This window comes from Anser brachyrhynchus (assembly GCF_964034855.1).
Source record: "Anser brachyrhynchus genome assembly, chromosome: 2".
Lineage (NCBI taxonomy): Eukaryota > Metazoa > Chordata > Aves > Anseriformes > Anatidae > Anser > Anser brachyrhynchus.
Window position 1 is genome coordinate 23,280,406 of NC_137695.1, and position 23,986 is coordinate 23,304,391.

Sequence of the window (23,986 nt, forward strand, 5' to 3'; positions counted from 1 at the left end):
ACAGGTACTAGTGGCATGCATCAGTTTTACCTGTGGTCCAGAGGTGTTTCTGCTTCAGTCTGGGAGCTGTTAGTATGTGTTTGCCCATGCCAGCTAGCACTGCTTTCACTGCAGCTGTGTAGGCTCGTGGTTGGCTAAGCAGAATCATCAGGGCTCGACTGTGTGTGTTCTAAATAGCTGCAACATAAAGGCAGCTATCCAGGGAAACATCCTTTTAATTTTAGTGTAATTGACTAAAGCTTTTGCTGTGTTGCTGGTATTTATAAAGTACTATATATTTGCTATTTAGCGTCTGCCTATCTCATTAGAAATTTAATTTGATCTACGTCTATATAAACTGCAAGTAGGATTGTAATCTAATACAGGTGGTTTTGGTGGAATGCTTATAGTGATATTCAGCTAGATGTCAATAAGCACCAAATGTATTAAATAGAAAGGTTACTTTAACTATTTGTAGGTTTATAGGGGCTACAGGAAACATTCCCAGTGTTCGCAAATTAACAAACAGGACTGAGGCAGACATTAGAAATGTCTTGTAAACTGTAATCCTGTCCACTAGATCTGCTAGCTATAAACATAGTGCAGCATTCAAATTTATTTTTATAGCTGCTGTTCGTTGAATTGAAACTTCTTTGAATTAAGTTTTGCTTTTGGATTACAAGTTTTTTAGGCCTCTTGGGTTTGTTTTGTCCATTCCTTTATATTATGTGCACCTTCTATAATGATGTCTCTATTGAGAAAAATATAATTTATGCAAATTAGATGATATAAAAATATGTTACTGAGTTATGAAGTCTCTATTTTTTTAATTGATCCCACAAATATTTGAATGAATGCAGTGAGTTAGTTCTTACTTAAATCACCTTCACTTGGGTTACTGCTGCTTTACAGTGGAACTGATAGGATGCTTCTAATACCACGGTCTTCAAAACAAAAAGCTTTCTGCCCTGGTCTGCTACCACCTATGCACTTGAAATTTTGAAAAAGAAAATTTAAAAAGTACACAATTTAAGCAAAACTTTTTTTTCCCCTTCAAATTTTGGTTTCATGATGTCTATTTGTAAGAATACATTTTTTTTTTTGTTTTCATTATTACTCTAATGAAGAGCAACAATTTCTGTTTAGTAGTAATTTTGAAAATCATGATAGTGTCATCCAAGTAAATCAATTTCATTCTTTTTTTTTTTTTCTTGCAGGGTCGAGCCTGGATCAGAGTAGCACTTATGGAAAAACATTTGTCTGAATATATTTCCACAGCTCTGAGAGACTTCAAAACAACCAGGTCTCTAAGACTAATTTTGCAGTATTTTAGCAATTGTTGCTGAAGTGAGGGACTTGGGTTTCGAAGTGAATATTCTACTTGATTTGTGTGGGAAAGGATGTCACTAGTTGAATAGATGTAACCTAGTAAAAGATATCTGGACTTTGCATCAATTGATAAGATTTTAGCATGGGTAAAACTGCAAAAATTGCAAATTCCTTTGTGATTTAAAAAATGTGGAAATTTGTCTGGAATTCTTCAATTGTCAAAAGAGAAGAAAACTTCTCTAAAGAAGAAACTAATTCTGAAATTGTAGCCTGTTAGGGATCGAATCATAAAGCTGTAGAATAGTTTGTGTTGTAAGGGACCTTAAAGGTCATCTAATTCCAACCCCCTGTGCCATGGGCAGGGACCCCTCCCGTTAAATCAGTCTGCCTAAAGCCCAATCCAACCTGGCCTTGAATACTTCCAGGGTTGGGGCAACCAGAACTTTTCTGGGCAGCCTTCCTCTGGACGTGATCTTCCTCTAGACTGATCTAATAGGTCCATGTTTCTCTTGTTTCCAGTCTGTACTGATGTTTGGGATTGCCCCAACCCAGGTGCATGTCCTTGCACATGAAGATGTTATAGAATCATTTAAGTTAGAAAAGACCTCTAAGATCATCTGGTCCAATCTTTAACCTAGCACTGCCAAGTCCACCATTAAGCTATGTCGATGAGCTCTACACCTACATGTTTTTTGAATGCCTCCAGGAATGGTGACTCAACTACTTCCCTGCGCAGCCTGCTCCAATACTTCACAACCCTCTCAGTGAAGAAATTTTTCCTAACATCCAACCTAAACCTCCCCTGGCACAACTTAAAGCCATTTCCTCTTGTCCACTTGGTGCATGGGAGAAGAGACAAATCCCCACCTCACTATAGCCTCCTTTGAGGTAATTGTAGAGCACGATAAGGTCTCCCTGACGTTATCTCCTGAGCCTCCTTTTTTTTCCAGGCTAAATAACCCCGGCACCCTCAGCTGTTCCTTATAAGACTTGTTCTCTAGACTCTTCACCAGCTTAATTGCCCTTCTCTGGACACACTCCAGCACCTCAATGTCCTTCTTGTAGTGAGGGGCCCAAACCCGAACATGGTATTCAAGGTGTGGCCTCACCAGAGCCAAGCACAGAGGGACAATTATGTTTCTTTCGAAATTAAATAATGTTGACAGAAAGCTGTAGAGACATTTTTTAGACTCAGAGAAACTTTCCTTGGAGAAGAAAGGAGAATTCCAGGAAACTTTTGAGAAATACAGAACAGAACTAGAGATCAGGCTTAGGTTGGATTCTTGATGTAATATGAAAAATATGTAGCAATTTTTTTCTGTACCATTTGATGGTAAAAGCTGTTATGGACAAGAATATGTTTTGCAATAGAAAATGTTCTCACAGGTTTGGACTGGTACTAGAGAGTGTATTGTTTTATTATATGATACTTGTAACAAGGGTGTCTAATAGATTTGTGATGTAAGTCTTGCCCGTGTTGTAGTACTTTATGTTGAACTCAGTTTTAGACAAACTGAAAGGATTACTTAACAAGAATTTTTTTTCTGTAAGGACTTCTGTTAATTTAGAATGTTATTTCTGCTTATAGTACTATTTTCCCACAGATCTCAATATGTTTTGCCAATATTAAGATGACTTTGAAACACAGCTAGGTAAACATCCCATTTTATGAAAGTTTCCAGTCCTGTCATCTTTATTTTATCCAGATCTGCTTGCATTTGCAGTAGACAAGAAGCTGATAACGCAAAGATTTCTGGTAAAGAAAGTTACTCGTGTGGCCTCAAACTGAAGAGTCACTTGGGTTTTTGAGGGGGAGATGAGGAGGAAGAGGAGGGTCACAAACTATATAGTTAAGTAGTACATTCTTTGTGCCTGTTTGCTAGTGCAGTTTGTTTGCTAGTGGATAAGAGTGATCTTATTTTATTAGGAGTTTCAAATTAATTTATATGAACATGTTGATATTGCATATATTTGAATGTTCTTTCAATGGTATAGATTTAGGAAACCATCTTTCTTGCAATCCAAATGTAATAAGTGCAGATTTTGTTTTGAAGTATTATTGAAAATATGTCCAATAGAATTAGTAATTACACTTTCAGGTCTTGGTGATGTGGATTTCAGATCCACTAGCAATAATGGGCACACTCACCTTACCACGTGTCGTTTCAGATACCTAATAAGCGGCCTGATTTTTTCTGGTGATGCTTTGCACAATTTATTTAACATTTTAAGTTATTTATTGTGCTATGTGTATATTTAATAACTACATATATATATATATACACTATACATATTTCGTGTGTGTATGTAGAGTAAGATAAATCTATCATACTGCTAGCTCTATTAGAATCCTGCTGTTTTGCTTGGCTATGTGATTTTAGGCCTAGTCCTTTAATGAAGCAGCTCATTATTAATGTAGGGTCTTCATTTTACACTTGGTACAGGGTTAGACTAAGCATGGGTACACAATTATTTTTCTAACAAATTGGTCAACAGAAAGTCTTACGTTAAAGCAGACTGTGTTTTCTGTTGTGAGATGCCAACTGTAACAGTGAGCAAAGATCTGTGAGTTTTCTAAGGGGGCTTTAAGTTTTGGCTGGATTACTGTTGCTGATTTAAGAAACTGTAAAGCTAACATCTGCATCTTGTTGTTTTAAGTATGCCATGTCTTTTTTTGTGTGTGAGTGCTTCCCGGGTACCATTTTACAAGATACAGTGAGCACAGTACAGAGCAGTACCTGGCAGTGATTTTTATAAGTGGCAGTGAAAAGGTTTGTAGTCGCTTGTACTGGGAGCATTGTTTCTAACTCATGAATTAAGAGGTGGATTGTGAAGTCCATCTAGCACAGTATTCTGTCTCAACTAGTTGCCAGTTTAGCCTCCTGTTATGTTTCCTGAAGTCAAGGGTTAGGTTACTGAGTCTGTACATCATACAGATGACAGTCCTGAAACTGGAGTTATCTTCCCAGAGGAGGTCTCTCAGATTTCTTGCTTCCACTGTAAACATCCATGTTCTTGGACATCTTGTTTCCATGCTGCAAATGGATGCCTGCTATGAAACCACAAAAATGGGAATTCTGGCTGTGTGCATTTAAAATGAAGTCCAAACATTTTGGAGCTGTGCCCCCAAATGTCTTTTCTGGATGTTTGCCATACGACCAACTTGAGCTATTGCTGAGCCATTTGGTTGCTTTCATGCAGTTCTTAAACAGATGGAGCTTTTAGTAGGGCAGTGTTGCTACCATTATTTGTCTGAAAGATAGGTTGTCATCAATAACCTGGCACCTGTTTGCAATCACTGATTGCCAGAATGTATAGGTGGACAGTGCATCTCAGTTTCAGGTAAGTGACCTCTCATCCTTGCATTTAGCGCTGAACAACACGCACTTCCCCTTTTTTCAGGTGTAATGTACAGCTATTCGCTGACCTTTCTTCCTCTGCTGCTACGAAGAATCTTTTAAAAAGGAAGTCAAATTTGTGCGTTACTTTGCTAAACAGATCAAATGCCTTTTTTATACATTTACAAGTTGTTATCACAAAGACATGCATGGCAGCGGTAGGTCTTGTTCTGCAGTGCTCTGCACATGGAACATTTCTGTCTGAAAGTAGCTTCTTTGATAGCTGTGAGGAGAAAATTAAAATAATTAGAACTTTTTATTGTTGTTGTTACCATGAAATCCTTTTTTTGAATGTACACAGTGCGACTTCTTTCAGCAATAAAGATTGTCTTCATTTGCTTTGCGTTTTGTCCATCTACCATTTCTTAGGCCTAATATTACAAATTCTTTTTAGTTCTGTCTCTATTGTTAGGTACTCTAAGATTATGGTGTTCCATGTTATTCAGTCCATTTGTTTGCTTTATTTGAAATGAAATATGAGTGCCCCTAGGGTTGTTTTTATTTAACAACATGGGTTGTTTTTATTTAAACTGGATTTCTCAGTTCTCTGTTAACTATGAATACCATCATTATTTGAGACAAAATGGTGTTAATAGAAGTAATTTCTTTTTTCTTGAAGGAGATTTTATGAGGATGGAGCAATTGTTCTTGGTGAGGAAGCAAATATGCTTGCTGGCATGCTGCTGGGACTCAATGCAATTGATTTCAGGTATTGTATTCGTGTGCTTTGTAATAGAATGCTCATAGAAAGTACTTATAAATCGATGCATTATAGAAAACATTGTTAGATTCCCTTGATAATTTGAGACCAAACTAAGGAGGAGGGAGAGAAAAAGATCATGAATGGCTCTTCTGGTTAAGAACTAAATTATGGCGTAGCTTATATAGTTGAATGATTGCATGGTCTTTCTTTCAGTTATCAAAATCCTGAAAGCAATCAGAAGTGTAATTACAGAAGATATATCAAATCTACTAAGTGAAGCTTACAGACAACTGAATCTTTTATTTTTAAGACATAAAGAAAACAGTGAGATTAAGTACGTGATTGTGCACTGGTATTGAATGATAGCATTGTAATTGCATATATAGAGGGTGTAGCATCTTTAGCACTTCTAGATTTTAAAAGCTTAACTTGCTTTAACACTGTTTAATTTGCAGTTTGAGTGCAGTTAATTACAATACAAATGTCATCAGATTACCTGATTTACCTTTGCAATCTAGCTAGATTTTTGTGTGCTTTGTTATACAATTAACTTTTTTTTTGGGGGGGGGGGGGGGGGGGGGGAGTAAGGAAGGTGCAAGCACACACTAGATGATAATGATTTAAAAAAAAAAAGGGGAGGGGAAGAAAAAAAAAGTCACGATAATATGAGCCTGATATGTAAGGTAAAAACACTAGAGTGCCTATGAGAAGTTCTAACCTGACTGGTGTAAAGCCATGTTAATGTGTTTGGTTGGGTCCACACAGACACAACAAGAGCCGCTAGGAGAAGGTTTCATAATTTGGCATAGGGAAAAGGGTAGTTTTAGTTTCTTGGCAGTACGATGTTAATTTTTACCCTCCAGCAGCACTGATCCTTGTCACAAATCAGTTTAAGAGATAAACTAGCAGAAAATAATGTATAGTATCACTGGGTGCACTGAGTGATTGACTCTACAGCTAAAAGGCCTGTAGAGATGTATTCCTGCCTGTGTATCCTTATACCAGCTTAGGGGTTTGTTGGGCCCCTCTGTGAACCAGCTTAATTTGGTAGAGTACAAACATAGCAAGTAAGACAGGGTAGCTTTTTGTTGTCAGCTGGTTCGATTCACAACGCATCCTTTTAGTGGCAGAGATGATGGGACCATAAAGCTTGAAGTAGAGAAATAAAAAAGGGATTGAGAAATGTCTTTTCTTTCTGGTGGCAGTGAGCCTTTAGCTCAGCTGTCTATGGAACTGAAAGTGGATGCTAAAGTGGAAAAAAAAAATCAGGCCTTGCTGGCTGAACTAGCTCATCATAGAATCAGATAAGTGCCAATACCACAGTAAGGAGGAGAAGGGGATGTCTGGTTGGGGTTTAAAAGGCCAAAAATAACCACAACAACACAAAGCCAAAACAGGGTGTGTGTATGTGAAAAAACCAGGATAGTTTCTCTTGCCAGCATTTAGTCATTAGATTGGATTAACTGCATCATCAAACATATGTTGTGGGGGAACAGAAGTGTGCTGCAGAATGATAAGAGAGCTGGCCTTGCGTACAGCAAATTCAAATTTTAGCAGATTTCATTAGTTTAAGTTTACGATATGTAAAATTAAAATGTTTTTGTGTTAGTGTTATACTTGGAAGGAGTATAGCTATACATGAATAAGAAGTGTAGCAAGACTAGATCTGCAGTATGTAAAGCCTGCCATAAATAATAATGAATCGACTGTGCTTGTCTCCCCTGAGCCTCAGCGGTACAGCGTATTTGTATGAAAGCCTAGTTGTCTGAGTGTGCTCATCCTTCTTTTATCCTCTGATATCTCGTGTGAGCACATTTAGTAGGTATCTGTTAATAGTATTCAGAGTAATGACTGGTTCTCGCTGGAGACATATTTATCAGTGCAGATTGTAGGAGCTAACAAATATTCTGGGGAAAAATAGGAACCTAGACCTACAGGAGCACATTTATAGTGCCGTGTGTAATTCATAATATTGTGGTTTAAATGGCTGAGAAGCTATGGCCATTCTTTGCATATTACATTTGAGGATTTTTTTTGTTTGTTTGTTTGTTTTTTCAGTTTAGGAAGTCTCTTATAAATGCTGTCTGGCTTATCTATGTGGAACTGGGCTGTGAGGTACTGGCACAGGCTGCCCAGAGAAGCTGTGGATGCCCCATCCGTGGAGGTGTTCAAGGCCAGGCTGGATGGGGCTTTGGGCAACCTGGTCTGGTGCGAGGGGGTTGGAACTGGGTGATCTTGAAGGTCTCTTCCAGCCCAAACCATTCTATGACTCTGTGTACTGTGAAAAACGCTTTAGGAGTGGAGATGGGGAAAACCCATGTGAGGACGGAGTCTATTTTTTTTTCCTCTTTTCTTTTATTGGAAAATAAAAACCTTTCAGACGTTATTCCCAAATAGCACGTAAGTGACCGCATTATCAAAAATGGCACTTCTCAATTAAGCTAGCAAAAGCTGTCTTGCCAGAATGTGTTTTTTGATGACAAAGAAAGGAGGAGGGTGTAATATGGGCTTTGTGGAAGCATAATTAATTTTCTCGCTTCTTCGATAATTAAATATGATTCAAATACAATCTTTTAGATTTGGTACAAAAAGAATACAGTGCAGATGAGAGCTTTATAGAGCTACAGTAGTATAAGAACATTTTGTGAATGTTAATTTCATTAATGTTCATCATCTTACAGCAACCCGACACCAGAAGGTAACTGAAAGGCGAAAGTCTGAACTATTTTTGAGAACTGATTTTTTTTGACTTAAAATTAGAAGAGTGGTTACGTAAGCATTCTGGTAGCATTTTAAGCGAGCTTTAATACTGATAATTCCAAACTCACATGCAGATCTTCTGTTTCTCTTGTTTCAGCTAAATTTCCTTTTTGTCTTATTCCCTCACAGTCCATCTGTATACTCAGAATAACAGCAAATATTTTTAAAATGGGGACTATACCACTTACCCTGATCTGTTCCATGATTCTGTGGGATTTCTGTTTGTTGGGTTTTTTGTTATCCTGTAATGCTGAACAGTCTAGCTCAGTTGAGCAGGATTTCACTGTTAAATTCTTAGGCCTTTCATATTATGAAAAAGTGAAGAAAAAAATCAAATTTCTTTTTGGTAAAATGGAATTTTCATTGTCATTTAATTTTCTTGATAATGATCTTACCATTGTTTCTCTGTTTTATTAGTTTTTGTCTGAAGGGGGAGGGACTGGATGGCAACTTTCCAGCTGTCATAGATTACACACCCTATCTAAAGTTCACCCAAAGGTACTTTTTAATCTGCTTTTTTTTAATGTCAGTGTCAAAATTTTACATTGTACTGGGCCTCTTAATTTTCATTTCACAATCGAAATAATATCCTTATATAAATATAAACCTGTGATTAACATATTAATGACAAATTGTATGGTGCAGTTAAAGCAGAATTACATCACATCAGGAATTTTTTATGTCACGTCAGTAATGGAATTTGCAGAAGAAGGAAGTAGAGCCCATACAATGAAAGTTTCTTTTCATTGCATGGAAGTATAGAGCAAAAGCTTCGATGGACCATGATCTGAGCCAGAAAAGAGCAGGGTCAGTGGCTTGTCCTTAATTAGATTGCTTAGGCTTAAATTGTTGAGCTCTCTGCTTGACCTTGTAAATGAAGTCTAATGTGTGGATTCACATGTGCATCGTGCATGATAAAAACAAATCTTCAAAATGCACATCTGAAGCAAATAACTTCTGTTACTCTTTAGAATAAATAATTTGATAAAATATTAACACCCTATTAAAACTTTTCAGCAAATCATAGGGTAGCAGGAATCTGACTACTGGAAAAAAAATCAAGTAGTAAATGCTGTTGATGTAGTGGAAAGCATAGTTATAAAGGAAGATTTCAGATAGGTATTGGGATAAATTAAAATGCTCATCTTTGAGGCAGATGTCTGAATATTCTGCCATATGTTGATTCTGGATGATATGGAGATATTTTAACGCTGAATCTGCGTACTATCTAGGGACATACTTATGTTCTGTGAAATAACAGGCACATGGTCTTCACTATAACCACAACTCTCATTTAAATTTATCATTATTTAATATAATGACAACCATTTTTTTATTGTTCTGCATTTTTAGAAACAAATACAACTTATGTTCAAATAATACTGTTTGCCCTAAAATTATGAAGAAAAGATTAAGTCACCACTTACTTAGGTAGCTTATGGTAGTGCATTGACCCTTTATATTCCAGGAGAGTATCCTGCATACAATTGTTTGACTTGGCTGAGACTTGACTAAGATGACAAGTATGTTTTTTAGGTGGCTTTATAAATGAGAGCTTGAAACATAAGTTGTATTTGGTGATTTAGCCTCTATCAACATTCCCATTGTTACTGGTTTACAAAGCTTCAAATATCTTTAGGAGCTGCGGTGCTTTAATTTCAAGTTGTATTTGCATCTTAACAAACACAGGTATTCACTTGGCTAATAAATATGATCCTCCAGTTCTGACAGCATCAGCAGTGATGAAGAAGAGCTAAGAACACTGGGCAGTAGTGGCAGTGAAGGCAGTACTCCAGAGAACATTGGTCCTCCTTTCCTCACGGATGAAAACAGTTGGTACAACAAATGCAAAAGGGTAGAACAGAAGTATCGGCTTGCATTGGAACAGAAGGTAAAAGATTAGTTTTGTGTTGGGGTGATAGAGCCAAAGATGGTCACCAACCAACTGGTGAAATACCATTTAAGTAAAGGCAGAAAAAATATATTATATATTATTTAGCTTCATGTAAGTGGTCTTCAATTTTATGATCCTCAGAATATCTGAAGTAATAATTGCACTAAGTGTCTTTGCTCTCCGATTAGAGGGAAGAGAAGTTTGGGAAGGGGGGAACAGAAGAAGAATAAGTAATTCAGAAGTCAGGTTACAGAGTATAATGTAGAAGCTTTATCTCCTTTTTCCAATCTCAGAGTTACGGACAGTATATCTCTGAAGCTGTTAGGTTGCAAACTTGAAGTGAACATGACTCCACATTGTTTATTGCTGTACACAGACTCCCAATTGAAGGCTTTTATGATGGTAATAATGTTAAACTTTAACATTTAGCCTAACAGTAAACAAAGTTATCTATCTAGGAATGAAAAGCAAAGCTATCTTCTCAGTAATACTGAGATAGGTTTTGAAAATATATATAGTTTAAGACTTGCTTCAAGCTGGAATGGGAAAGGAAAGAAAGTAAGTTTGTTTTTGATTGGAATAGTTGATGTGACATATTGAATGTCATCATAGAAAGCAAAGGTAGGCTCTCCCTCTAACCTTCAAAAGACTCAAAGTTGAAGGGAAATTCTAATGTATGTCCAAACTTTTAATTATTTCAGTATTTTTAAAAGCAAAATGCTTGTCAGTATATTGTAATAGCATATTAAAACTACAGAGATCTGTATTAGCTAATGGCAGAGAGGAGCAGACTTCATAGACACTGAAAAATAGTGCACAGAAAAAGAAAAGAGGGGACAAGTAAAATAGAAATGGAAGAGAAGAAAAATGGTAGACAAATAGCTAATGCTTTAAAATAACTTTATTAGTATTTTAGTATTATTTTTCCTAATATCAGAACGTGACTTTCATGAAACTCCCAACACAATAAACCGTATGAAAGGCTGAAACTGCATAAAGATGCTTGGAGGTGTAATTATTTCCCTCAGTTTAGGGAATTAGAATCAGAAGATTATCTCTCTGCCTTTCTAGTTTCTACTGTATGGGGGGGGATGTGAAGGGACAGATAGCATCTAGAATGGATCTTCTAGCAGTTAGTTGCGACTCAGTGCATTAACTGTGGTAAACACTGATCAAAGTCAGAAAATATTCATGGTTAGTGTGCTATCGCCACCCCAACAGTCCATGAGGCTCAGGATCATAACCAAGACAGCATTTCATCCATGTTTCCAGACAAAAACATAGGATCAGTTTGAACACATGTGCACACAAACACGTGAAGACTGTAGAATATTTTGTTTAAATGAGTGTCATTAGCTTTGAGGACCCATTGAAAAGAACAAAATAGTTGGATGGTTTTTTTTTGGTGGTGTTTTGTTTTTTTTTGGGGGGGGGGGGGGCAAGGAGGGGCAAGGGGGCACATCTAACTTGTCCAAAGAATGGAGAATATCCTATCAAAGTTGTAACAAACATCTGTAGAAAGGACATTGAAACATGGTGTCCAAACGCGCTAGCCAGAATCACAAAGTAGTTCTCCTTCTTACCAAAGCACAGATACCTTCTGTGGCTGTAGTAGCAAATGGAGGTTTTGGTTTATTCGTGACTCTAAGATCCAGAAGCATTTCTATTCTGTGGAACTCTGTTCTTAGGCACGAATCTGATACTACGTATTTCGAATTTTTGAGCCATTATTGCTACATTATTCTTCATAGCATTCCCTTAATGAACTACCAGCTAACACAGTCAACTAATGTGGTGGTGAATTCAAGTCACCTTTATGTTACAACTGTGAAAATTTTGGGGTAAGCAATGCAGTTTTCAAAACAATAGCGACTCTGACAGCTGTTGACACTTTCTTAATTGTCCTAATTGTTTAGGGTGCCTGTGGGAGATCTGTAACAACAAAATAACTTTTAATCACATAGACAGAAAATTTTTTCATTGCCTAATCTTCATTTGGGATCTGCCTGCCAAATTTTTCTTCACTTCAGCTATACTACTTCTGTTCTATGGTAACTTGAATAAGTGACCGTTAAGTGGTTACAGCTTTTCTTTCCCTTTCAGGGCGCTTCTGGTGGCAGTAAGTTGCAGAAATAATCAAGTTGCTCACAATGCAGTGGGTAGCAATAATTACTACCAACTAATCAAAGGCAGAGTGTTTTCTTTTAAACAAAAGGGCCTTTCTCACATCTCTGTGTTAGAAAATTCAGTGTTTATGACAAGAAGACGAAGTTGAGAATAGTGTATTTTTAGTGACTGGCATAGTGAATCTGATACATTCTTCTTTTCCTCTGTCGCTGCTCACTTTGCACGTACAATCATAAATTCCATTTGGGATTCTTAAGTATATGTACTACAGTTGTTAATACCACAGGTGAATCATTTTTACTAGGGCCACAATATGGCAAGTGATTGGATTTCAGATAAGATAAAGGTACCTGTATCCTCTGAATTGTATGAGTGGTAGGATAGGATCAGATATTATTTTAGGAAGGTAAATCCTAGCATTGCTTTATTGGATCAACAGTGCTGTGCTGGTTTAGACCAAGGATCAGTCTGTCCTACTATCCTATTTTGGGTACTTGCCCAAAGTAGATGTGGAGGGAAGAATAAAAACAAAGCAAATATATATGCACAGTTTTTTCCTCTAGTACTCTGTTGGCTAACCTGTTTCAACTCAAGGACTTCTTGAAGCTGATATTATATGTCTGTTTAATAACCTATGAGGAGTCCCTCTTCCAAATATTTGTCAAATATCCCCTAGACCTCTTGCAGGTTTTTAGCATCCGAACCTTTTTTTCTTTTTTTGGCAAAGTGCTATGCATATCTGCCATCTGTTGTGTGAAAAGCCACCTCCTTTTCTGTCTTTTGAATTTGGTTCCTGGTAGCTTCGTTTCGTGGTGCCTAGCTCTTGTGTTCTAGAAAATTACGAACAGTCAGTTCCTTCCTGCCCTCTCAATGCCACCCTAGAGATTGTCTTTTCCAAGTTGTCCTTTGTCCAGATTAATGAGTCATTGTTTACACATTTGTTAGTTATCTGCAAGTTATCTTTTGCCTATTTTGGCATGGTATAAGCTGTTCCTTTTTGTGTAGTAAACTCAGAAATTCTTTGTGTACTGTTTATACTGGAATTTTGTACACTTTCACTGGTGGGATGATGCATCTGCATGTCACTATAGATAACAGGTATTTACTGTTCATAGTATTTTGTTACTGATACTGATGTTTCTCATGTAAAATCTTTTTTCTTAAATGTTTGACATTTCTGGGAGGCAGAAAATTTGCTTATGTCCTAACATATCATTAAGTACTTTCAAAGCACTACTTAGAGCTCTGGGGAGTAGCTAAAAAGTCACAATAGCAGTAATGCTTGATGGGACAGAACTAGGCACTCTAAGAAGCTCTCAAGATTCCTTGGAACTTGCAGTGAAACCAAAATAAATTCCTATCCCATGCAGTTCTATCCACCCTATATTTATACATAATGTAAGAATCACAGAGTAGTTGGATGCTGTGGTCAGAAGGCACCTCAGGAGATTGTCTAGCCCAACCCCACTGCTCTAGGAAAAGTAGATGAGCAAGTTGCTTGGGGCCTTGTTCAGTCAGGCTATGAATATCTCAGCGATGGAGAATCCCAAGCCTGTCTAGACAACACATTTCAGTGTTCGTTTAAACTTTTTTTTTTTCCTGTTTAAATGAAGTTTCACACTTTTCAATTAGTGCCCACTGCCTGTCTTGTTTTCACTAGATACTGCTGAGAAGTCGGATGCTGTCCTCTTTACACCCTCCCATTAAGTATTGATACACAGTGGTGGGATTGCCTTCCCGGAGCAGTCTTGGCTCTTTTTGTATCCTCTCATATGAGAGATGCTCCAACACCTTCATCCTCTTCACGGTGGTGAATCACCATATTACTAGTTTTTTCCTGGCCAGCAAACATGATATCTGTGTACTTAATACAGCAGGACACCTGTTCTGTGTCTTTATGAGAACTACTTTATTTTTCTTCATATTGGCACCTGTGAAAGCATATGTTTTCCTCCAAGCTTCAAGGAATGTGCAAAATTTTAAGGAATATAGGCTAATTATATCCAGCTTTGGCTAAGAAGGGCTGTTGATAAGAAGTTACTTGTATCTGAAATGCTGAGGCTGTGCTTGAAGAAGAAAATGAAATAGTTTCTTAGTATTGTAAGCAGATGTTACACTCTTAGTGACCATCCTGCTATCACAGCTGCTGATAAATACTTGCATTGTGTATTTTTGTAAATGATAAAGTAGTTGGAGTATGATTAGTACTGCCCTGTATCTTTTATAGTATCATGTGGAAAACTGATAAAAATGCATATGCATGTTCCAGCTATACACATCCAATGTTACTAAAGTGACCTTTACGAGTTTTCCTACCTTATACTCTCCCATAGACAAATCTTAACATCAATAACTTTCTTCTCTGTCATTTTAATACGTAATGTCATATTGCACCATTCTGCTCTAAGAAAGAGGTTTTCAAATACACTGTTTTTTTGATAATAATACTGGACCCCTTTCATTAGCTATATGAATACATATAGCTACGTTCTTCTCTTGTCTTTCTTGCACAATATCTAACATCTTGCATCTGTTAAGTTGTCGAGTCCTGATCTTTTTCTTGTTCCTGTGATTGCTTTATGTTTCTGAAAACTGAACTAATGTTTCATGCTAGTGGCATTCCTCTATTGTTGTTTAATCTGTTTTTCTATTCCTAGTCTGGAGTATAGGTAAATACAGGATTTTCTCAGTACCTATTAGGAAACACCTTACTAACCTTAAGTCATTTTAGTAGTCAGTTTAAAAAAGAATTAAAAAAAAATAGAATTGTATACATTTTAAACCAGAAAACCTGAACGTACATAAAGAAAACTTTTCTGGTTGTATGTTCTTTAATTCTTTCTAACACTTTTATTGCCAGGGTTACCTTGAAGAACTGGTACGGCTCAGAGAAAACCAGCTATCCGAATCTGTCTCACAAAATAAACTGCTGTTACAGAGAATTGAAGATATGGATCTAGCCCATAAAATGGAGAAGGAACAGCTGGAATATATCATTGTGGAACTTCAAGACCAGTTGTAAGTTAGTATAATGGAGAAACGTTGTTAAAGCAGTATTACTTTATTTATTTAAATATACAATATGAAGAACTTTTGGTCCTGTGGAAATGAGTCAAACTTCTTATAGAAATCAGTTTGTTGTAGCTTTTGTTTTTTTCCTGACAAATCTTATATTCAGAAATCCTTCCCCTGAAAATAATGCAGCAGTGTAAGACAGAGTAATTCTAAGCTTTTTTCTGCAAATCTGAAATTGTTTAGAGTAAACTTCCTTAAATTTTTGACTTTTTTTTTTTAAGGGTAATATTAAATCTGAAAGTAATAAAATATGAAGAAGATTTTAGAAAAAAAAAAAACTTTTTAAAAAGGTAGGGAAGCAGGAGAGGACAAAGCTATTTATTTTCTTTCTTTGTATAGGTTCTATTTTATCTGTGTGGGTCTTAGACACAGTAGAAGTTCATCTGATAACCCTAAAAATATTCAGTTTGATGAAACAGTTTTCTACTTACCTTAATTTTTAAAGCAACATGAAAGGCTAAAACAACAGGAAAAGGCTTAAATCTTTTAATAGCATAAGTGACTCTTAATATGGTAAATATTTGAGTGTCTTATGATCCTTAGGTAATTTATCCTCATAGCCCTGTCTGTTGTGTAAGACAGTACCTTCGTTTTTCAGAGACACTCTCTGGCATTGTTTAAAGATGGACAACTTGCTGTGAGGTGATAAATTGCCACAGTAGTATACAGCTGCAGTAACTGTATATTCCATTCTGTTCATGTCAAATACAAGATAAATAAGTTTATCTTAAATTTGGGGTATTTTTTATATATCTGAGCCCTGAAGTAAAATGAAAGTGAGATGTGTCCTTTGACATAATGCAGAATGAGGAGAATATAAAGACGGCTTAGGATATGTAGGTTCCCTGTGCCTAGGGTCTCACAGAAGGGTCTGTTCTATGCAGCAAAACATATTTCTGACTTGTAAACAGTACCCCCCCCCCCCCCCCATCTTGTGGGAAGTCATTTTTTGCCAGTGCTTGAAATGGTTCTGTGAAAATCCCCAGGATACAGCATTTGCATTATATTTATGCCACAATTACAAAATCAAAGGGAAAAAAATAAAAATTTTTCCCCTGAGCAGTACTTTTTTTTTCCTGATCGTATGTACACTTTTGAGAGATACTTGTTTTAGAGTTCTTTAATGAAGTTACTGATATAGCTAATGACTCTTTATATACTTTTTGGCCTGCCTGAATATTTTGGGGGTAAGGGCGGGGTAGGGAAAGTGTTACTGGGAGTGGAAAGCGAGTTCATTTAAATCCTGATATTTGGAAACTTGGAACATTCAGACCTGCTGTCCATTTTTAGCTGAGCTGTGTGAAATTTAACTGTCGCAAAGATCTCAGATCTTTGGGGTTTAATTTTATTTGCTGGCCTTCTTAATGTAAAGGCTTAAATTGTGGAGCAGTTCTGTTGTATCTTGACAGTGTGCTCTTGTATAGCTGTTTGTGAGACCCTGCAGTAAGGATCCTGGACTACGCTACATAATTGGAGAGAGAGGTATGAGCAGAGGGTGCCTGTCAGATAAACTCTTCTTGAAGTATGTTAGGAGCCCGTAATTCCTCATGTGGGAGAGGGAAAGGAAGGAATATTTCTAGCAGGTTTCTAATGGTGAACATCAGACATAATTAGCATCTTTTAATCGTTCTTTTTTACTTGTGGGTGTTTTTTTGTTTGTTTGTTTGTTTTCCCTGACCAAGGATGAAGTGCTGACCTGGCAGCAGAATGTTCTATCACTAATGTATCTGTAATGAGGCATGAGTATTGGCCAATTGCTTTTTATGGTCCAGCTGTTTTAGAACAGTGTTCATGGAATTCCATACCTAGTGTTTTGCTCTCGTGCCATTTTTAGCATTTTGAATTTGTGAATGTATTCTATAATCTTTCTGGATTTTTTTACCGGCAGCTAAGAGAAAGTTTGGGATTGTAATTCTGTCTGAGGCATATCACATTAATGTTTGTAAAAATACATTGAGATCTGATTTGGGATCATTTTCTGTGTAATGGAAACTATTATAAATAAACATTCTATATTTTGTTTTTAATGTTGCTGTTCTCTTCCACTGGCTGTTGTCGCTAAGGTAAAAGGTTCTACTGTTTCAAATTTTGTTTGTTTGTTGATGTTTCCAAAATTGTATTTCAAAGGCGTGCAAGTCAAAATATTTTACCTATTTTCTCAATGAATTAATGGATTTGGGCAGAATCTGAGTCTGTTTAGTCTGCTTCCAAAAAAATAAAAAGTAGAGGGGAGTGGAGGTTTGACTTTCTTGGCAGTATAGATTGTTATTGTTGCTGACTTGGAAATGAGATAACACTGGTGGTCAACAAGACCTTAGGTTATAAACTAGATTACCCCCATAGAACCTTTTCCATGTTCATATTTAATAAGGCAATTTGATGTAAAGCACAGAATGTATACAGAAATGGGAAGAATTTAAGTCATTTTTGTCTTAGACTTGCTATGAAAAACTTAATGGTCTACAGTTTCAGTATTCTTAACTTTGTCTCTCAAGCTTGAGTATCCAACCTACAAAAAACAGTTTTTAATCTATTTAAAAGCTATTTCATGAATCTCAAGAATACTTTTTTTTTCTTAAATAGTGAAGCTGAAAATTTGACAAATTAGTTATTCACAGGAGAAAAAAAAAATGTTTCTCAACTTAATTGGATTTCTTAATAATATGCCCAGTCATCTGAAGGCTAGATGTCTCACTTGGGCAAACTGATAGCAAACCAGGTTAGACCATGAAACTGCAATAGACCACCTGATTATCAGTCAGATATATTTAAACAAATGCACAGCTCTTGCTCTTTTACCACACTCAGTATCTGCAAATGAAGTGATTGCCTGGTGATTGTCAGTTGTAATAAGGGCAATGGAGGCATATTCTGGCTTTCATCTGCTTCCTTGAGAAATGTTTGCTGTCACTGTTGCAGTGAGGGCATTAATATTATGGTTCTGTTACTTCTAAAGGTTTCCAAAGCAAAAGACAGATGTGGTTTTGAAGATACTTGCAGTCATGTATAAATAGTAATTGGAGCATTTGGTTTGGGATTCAGTAGAGCTTACAGAAGTTGTACCTGTGACCCAACTTGCATCTTAGTGCCCAAGCTGATGGGCACTATTATATATATAACTACTAATCTATACTGCTACATCCTACCATTGGGCCTGGTCCTCTCGCTGTTCATTTTATGGCCCGGTAAACAGCACACTCTATGTACGTGGCAACTGGCTACACCAATTTGAAACAACCCAAGTCTGGTTGTACGTGGGGCTTACAGCAGCTCAGCGTTAGAGACCAGTGCTTTTGGCTCCACTCTTCTATAAAAATAGTCTTTCTTACAATTAGGGTGGAGCAGTTCTTAAATGAATTGCTTAAAATTAACAGCTTCCAGGAGGACAGCCAAGGGAAGCCCATGATCCTTGGAGTGTCTAACTGAAGGAAACAGTTTGGTTTTCATAACGCCCAAAACACAATGGGAAAGAGAGATCGAATCATCAAGGAACGGGATCCTGGAGTATTCAAAATCACAAGGGCAGTCATTTCTTCTTCCTCTAAGATCCTCCAGAGAAGTGTTGGATGCATCTTGGAGCAGTAGTCTCCAAACTTTTTTTGATCACCTATCCCATCAGTCAGAGGAGTGACTGGGCAAAATAGGAAACTGCCCGTAATAACTTTGCATTATAACTCTTCATCTCAGCTTACCAGGCTTTTTCTTTTTCCCCTTGGGCGATTCTTGATCTTTCCTTTAGCTTACACACTAGCTGTACCTAAGTCGAAATTTCTCTTCTGATCTTTGCAAATTTAAGGTTTAATTTGAGATTCTGTATCTGAAATTGATATTTATATGTTAAATATTGATATATGATTACAAGAGGGATTCCACCAATTTCCTGAATAGCGACTCATCTCCTGGGTAGTGACTCACTGATGTTATAAAAGCTAATCACTTTACCAGAAAAAAAAATTAAATGCTAAAGAAAAAGGAAAGCATTGTAAACAAAGGTAAAACTCAACGTTAAATGCTTCACAACATATATCTTTTTCTGCTGTGATTTTGTTGTAATGATCAGAGTGATTTGCATAGTGTTTTACCAATATTGATTTTCTTCTGATGTATTTTTTAGGTGTTTATGCCAGCGTGCCTGGTGTAAGATGGTATGACTGCTTTGTCCCAATGGGTGCAAAATACATACTTATATAAATATGTATATGAAAATATAAATATATATATATGTATAGTATCCCATGTATCAAAAATGTATTTCTTAGCTTGGTCGGTTGCTCTAACGTTTTATAGCTCTCTGTTTATCTCCCTCTGCTGTTTCTCCCCACATCACTGTTTTGTTCTGCTGCTTTGTGGAGGGGTATGTGCAGGGAAGGAAACTCGAGGAAACTCTTCTGTGATTGGAGTTCTGTCTTTGGTTATGGCACAAATAAGACTCAAATTAAATTGTAGGGACACTCATGTTTCACGTTGTATTAAGCATGTCTGTATAATTAAGAACTTCTTGTATGATTTAGCAGATCCTAAAGTTAGATTTATTTAATTTGTCTGGCTGTTACTTTGGAAATGGTCGTTCTTTTCAAGGCCCAGATAATGCTTGTACTGCATTCTTTAGATTTTAATATACCTGTCTGATAGATTGAGCGATGCAGTTCCTATCTGGATAATATCAATGTCTTTGTAAAGGCCGTGAATGGCAGTTTAGTTGCAACCCTGAGAGACTGTTTGCAACAGTGACACTGAAATTAGAGCAAATGGTCTGTGCATGTTTCCACTTCTGAGCGGTGCACAGCCTGCTGCTTACCCTTCTCTGTCTTCCAGGTATTGACTGCTGGAGTACACGGTGTTCACGTATTTTTCAGCACTGCATTGAGCTCAGGCTAAGATACCCTCCCTGCCTTTCAGAAAAGTACATTAGCTCATTCTCAGCAGCACCTGAGCACAGTCATAATCGTTCTGAGAGCAGCATGCCAGAGTAAATTCATGCCTGTTGAAGTCTAGGCAAAATGAGCTTCTCGTTGTTTGAAATACACCGTGTCCTAACAGATCTATTTTGGAGTTAGATGAACTGTAGATTAGAGGAAGATGTATTCTTTGCAGCAGAAGTGATTCATTTCCAAAGACAGTTCATGCCCCAGTTAGTCAGAAACTCGCTTATGACAGTAGTATTGGTGCTTTTTGTCCATTTGTCAAGGTTTGGTTTGGAAGAGCCTTCAGAGTGCTGCCACAAATGCTTGGCCCAGGAGCAGGCAGAGGAAGGTCACTCACACGTGGGGGCACAAGGTTGTAGAGGATGTGGGCTGTAACCTTTCTGTCAAGGCCAAAGCAGAGAGAAGCTCATCCAAGGAGGTACAAACAGAAGGGTCTTTGAAATCCTAACCAGCGGTTTGTGCCCCCTCATGAGTAAAACTGTAAATGTGGGTTGCCTGCTTTTGTAATCCTCCCCCAAAAGCTAAATCATCTAGAGAAACTGGAAAGTTGGGGCACTTCTTTAGCACTCTAACCTTTGTTTTCAGATAGTCCTCTTGTAAGGCTTTTCTTTAAAAAAAAAAAAAAATACATGATTTGCTCAACTTCATAAGTATAGTAAATCCAGGTTGTTAGAACTAGAATATTAAAATTTGTTTGATCTATTTGGTGAATTTCTTTACTAGAACTTCAAACCTGAGTGTTAATTCTTTCCTTTTAAAGCTTTCATGGATCCTCACTGTCAATCCAGAGTTCACGTTAGCCACACAGTTATTTGTAATGCTGTCCTGTCTCCCCTAGGTTTGCAGCATCAGTTTTAAAACCTTATTATCGCAGTCTGGTCTGTTTTCAGCCCCTTGTTTTCTCAATTATTACTTTTTTTTTTTTAACTTTTGAAACATAGCTTAGAAAAAAATCTTGCACATTTTGACAGATGGCATAACTGTTTAGTGTATGCAGTGGTTTTGATCTTGTTTTTGAGGAATTCTTTCCTTTGAAGTTTGCTGCATTACTGTATATATGCCTCCTCTGTTGTGCAAAGGCGTGGACAGGCAGCAAGAAAAGTCCTGCTTCCAGCCAGGCGGAAATCTGCCAAGACATGGGAGTTCTCTTTTTGCTTGAAAGTGTAACGAGGAAAAGGTCTACAGCTGGGTGCAGTACATAGATTTCCTGCAATACAGAGTGACAGAGTAAAGAAACAGGCAGAATTAAACATAATTGCAGCCAAGACTCAGACCTGAGGGAGGACACAGCATTCTTAGAACCCAGAGGGACTGGAGGGTTTCTTGTGCGGCAGGAAACCCAAACTTTCTGGATTGATAGCCACCTGAAGAAGACTTAGTATGCAAGATGCAGTTGATAGGGAGATAATTCTTTTTTAAATTCTCATATTTTAATGTCTGATTCTGAACTTTTAATTAGTGGCTTGAAAAGGCTTATTTAAAAAAAAAATATATATATAAAAGATAAAGGCTTTTATGTTATTGGTGTCATCAAGGACAAGTAGTGGTGGTGTATCTGCAGCAAAATGCTGGCTGATTCTAAAATGCAAAATACTCTGTTTTGTTAGGAGTCTTTCCTCTCTTCACTTTTTTTTTTTTCATATTCTTTGTAGTAGATTTGAGAATCTTACCTTTGAGGACTTTCCTTGGACGATTTTGCATACTTACTACCATGCTAATGGCTCTGTGTCTACCTTCTCTGTATTTCTAATATGGAATACTAAAATCAGTCTTTATAGTGGCATCCTTTCTCTTTTCTTCCATAGCTACGCTTCCCTGGATAAAGGCATTGTAACTAAAGTGACACAGCAAGAAAGCTTTAAGTTAGCAGGACATTAGCACTATACGCATTCCAAATTCCAGAATTTTTATCCAATGGAGAATTTAAAGTAAGGCCTTTCCAATTGGTAATGAAAAGTATTGAACCTTTGAGGACCTCAAGGCAGTGCTGTTGCTAATGATCCATATTCCCAGTAGGGAAACATATTGTATGGATTATGGATTTCCATCCTCAGTTAACATTACCTGAACTGTGGCAGGAAAAAAAAATATTTTCTTTGGCATAACAATGCTAAAGAACCTGTACAAGAAATATAAATTTATTCATTTTAATTCCATTCCAAATTTAACTCCAGAATTATCTCACGTCTAGAATAGGTGAACCTGAGACTTTGATTTCATAAAAGGGTTTTTGAAATTTGATGCTCGCACTGTGAACAGAGTGGATAGATATCAACTAAAAATAGGGTAAGCCAGTTGTAATACGTATTCAGCAACTCCTTGAATACAAAAATGGAGACAATTTGATCTCCATCTGCTTTACTCATTTAGATAAATAAACTTGAATTGCTGTTTGCTTCTGAGATTCCAAATTATTCTTGCTTCATTTCTTTGCTCTTGTATTCATTTACTAGAGGTTTGCTTCTTGATATTTATAGGGAAAACTAGTAAACAAGAGGAGTTGAACAAATGTTTTTTGTATATTCTTCTAATGTGTAAAACACAAACCACATGAAGTTTAATACCCAATTAAAAAGACTTTAAATGTCAAATAGTAAAAATATACACAATTTTTGTGCTAGGTTAGTATGGTGAGTATTCTGTTTGCAGAGATCACTTTATCATTGATATATAGTATCAATCTATTTTAAGATTGTTTAGACAAAAGAAAATATTTAAATTACCTTAGATTGGAGTTTATTTTGGCTGTATTTTTTCTGAATAATTTAAATCAATATAAATTAAGTTTAATCCAGTAAAAAGGAATAGGAAAATACATTGTATACTTTCAGAACAAGATTTAAAGTTTTTATAAAATGAAAATAGTTTGACTAGATGAAAGTAGACTTAACCAGTGTGCATACACACACAGTCACAGAAATGTATTTTTTCTTTTAATTATGGATGACATTTGTAAATTTAGGATACAATATATTTTTTTCATTCTTTGATATTTAGTTTTAAGGCAATAACTTTGTGTCAGGATTTTTTCAGTGTTTTGTTAAAGTAAAACATGAGATAAGTGATTTCTTGAAACGCTTAAAATAAATTTTAAAAAATGCCCGAAGTCATAATGAAACAAATACAATGTATTTTGTTAACTGATTTCTTGAGCAAGAGGCTTTTACTAGCTGCCTTTCTTTTTGGATGGCAAGTGGTTGAGATTTAGTCTGGCCTTTTTTCTGTTTGTCCTTAAGGTTTACTTATGCAGCCACTTAACATAATGAAGTTTTTCCTTATTTTGTTATCCAAATTATGAAGCAGATAATACCTGGAAAAGATCTTAACTGTCCTGTGTTCAGAGCTTTTTTATTTTGTTTTGCTTTGCTCTGCTTTCTTCCCCTTCCCCTTGGATCAGATTTTCGTCTTGCATTCTTTTCATTCTGTGATTGCCTTAGACTCTGAAGCTACTTTTTTTTTTTCCAAACCAACATTTTTTTTTGTCCTTCAAAGTAAGAAAAGTAGGAATCAATATTCATATTCACTTTTTTTTTTTTTTTTTTAAGTTAGACCCATGACATTCTAAAGGAGTTTATATGCTAGTTTTGGCAAGTAGCTTTCTATATAGAAGATCCATCTTTTGGTTATAATGTTGGATATAATGTTCTATTTTCCAGCAGAAATGAACTGACAGTTGAAGAACAGAATTAAAAGCTCTCCTTTACTTTTTTTTTAATGGTTTAATTGCTAGTCAGGTTCAATTTTTTATTTTATTTTTTTTCCCTTCAGTCAGGACCTAATATCTGGGAAAGTTGTT

At 36.5% G+C, this 23,986-nt stretch overlaps 1 protein-coding gene across 3 annotated transcripts in view; it reads left to right on the top strand.

Annotated features, from left to right (window-relative positions):
* Positions 1-23,986, top strand: part of RUNDC3B (RUN domain containing 3B) — a 53,167-nt gene that overhangs the window by 16,817 nt on the left and 12,364 nt on the right. Inside the window, exons 4-9 of one of the 3 annotated variants that reach the window (XR_013947494.1) lie at positions 1,197-1,282; positions 5,326-5,415; positions 8,587-8,667; positions 9,892-10,060; positions 15,051-21,568; positions 22,382-22,476. Coding sequence is in view for 1 of the 3 variants with exons in the window: in XM_080582493.1 (XP_080438619.1) it covers positions 1,197-1,282; positions 5,326-5,415; positions 8,587-8,667; positions 9,892-10,060; positions 15,051-15,208 (584 nt within the window). In the remaining 2 variants the exon portion in view is untranslated. Of the gene's footprint in view, positions 1-1,196; positions 1,283-5,325; positions 5,416-8,586; positions 8,668-9,891; positions 10,061-15,050; positions 22,477-23,986 lie in introns of all 3 variants that reach the window. The other 2 variants (XR_013947493.1, XM_080582493.1) reach the window with 2 other exon arrangements.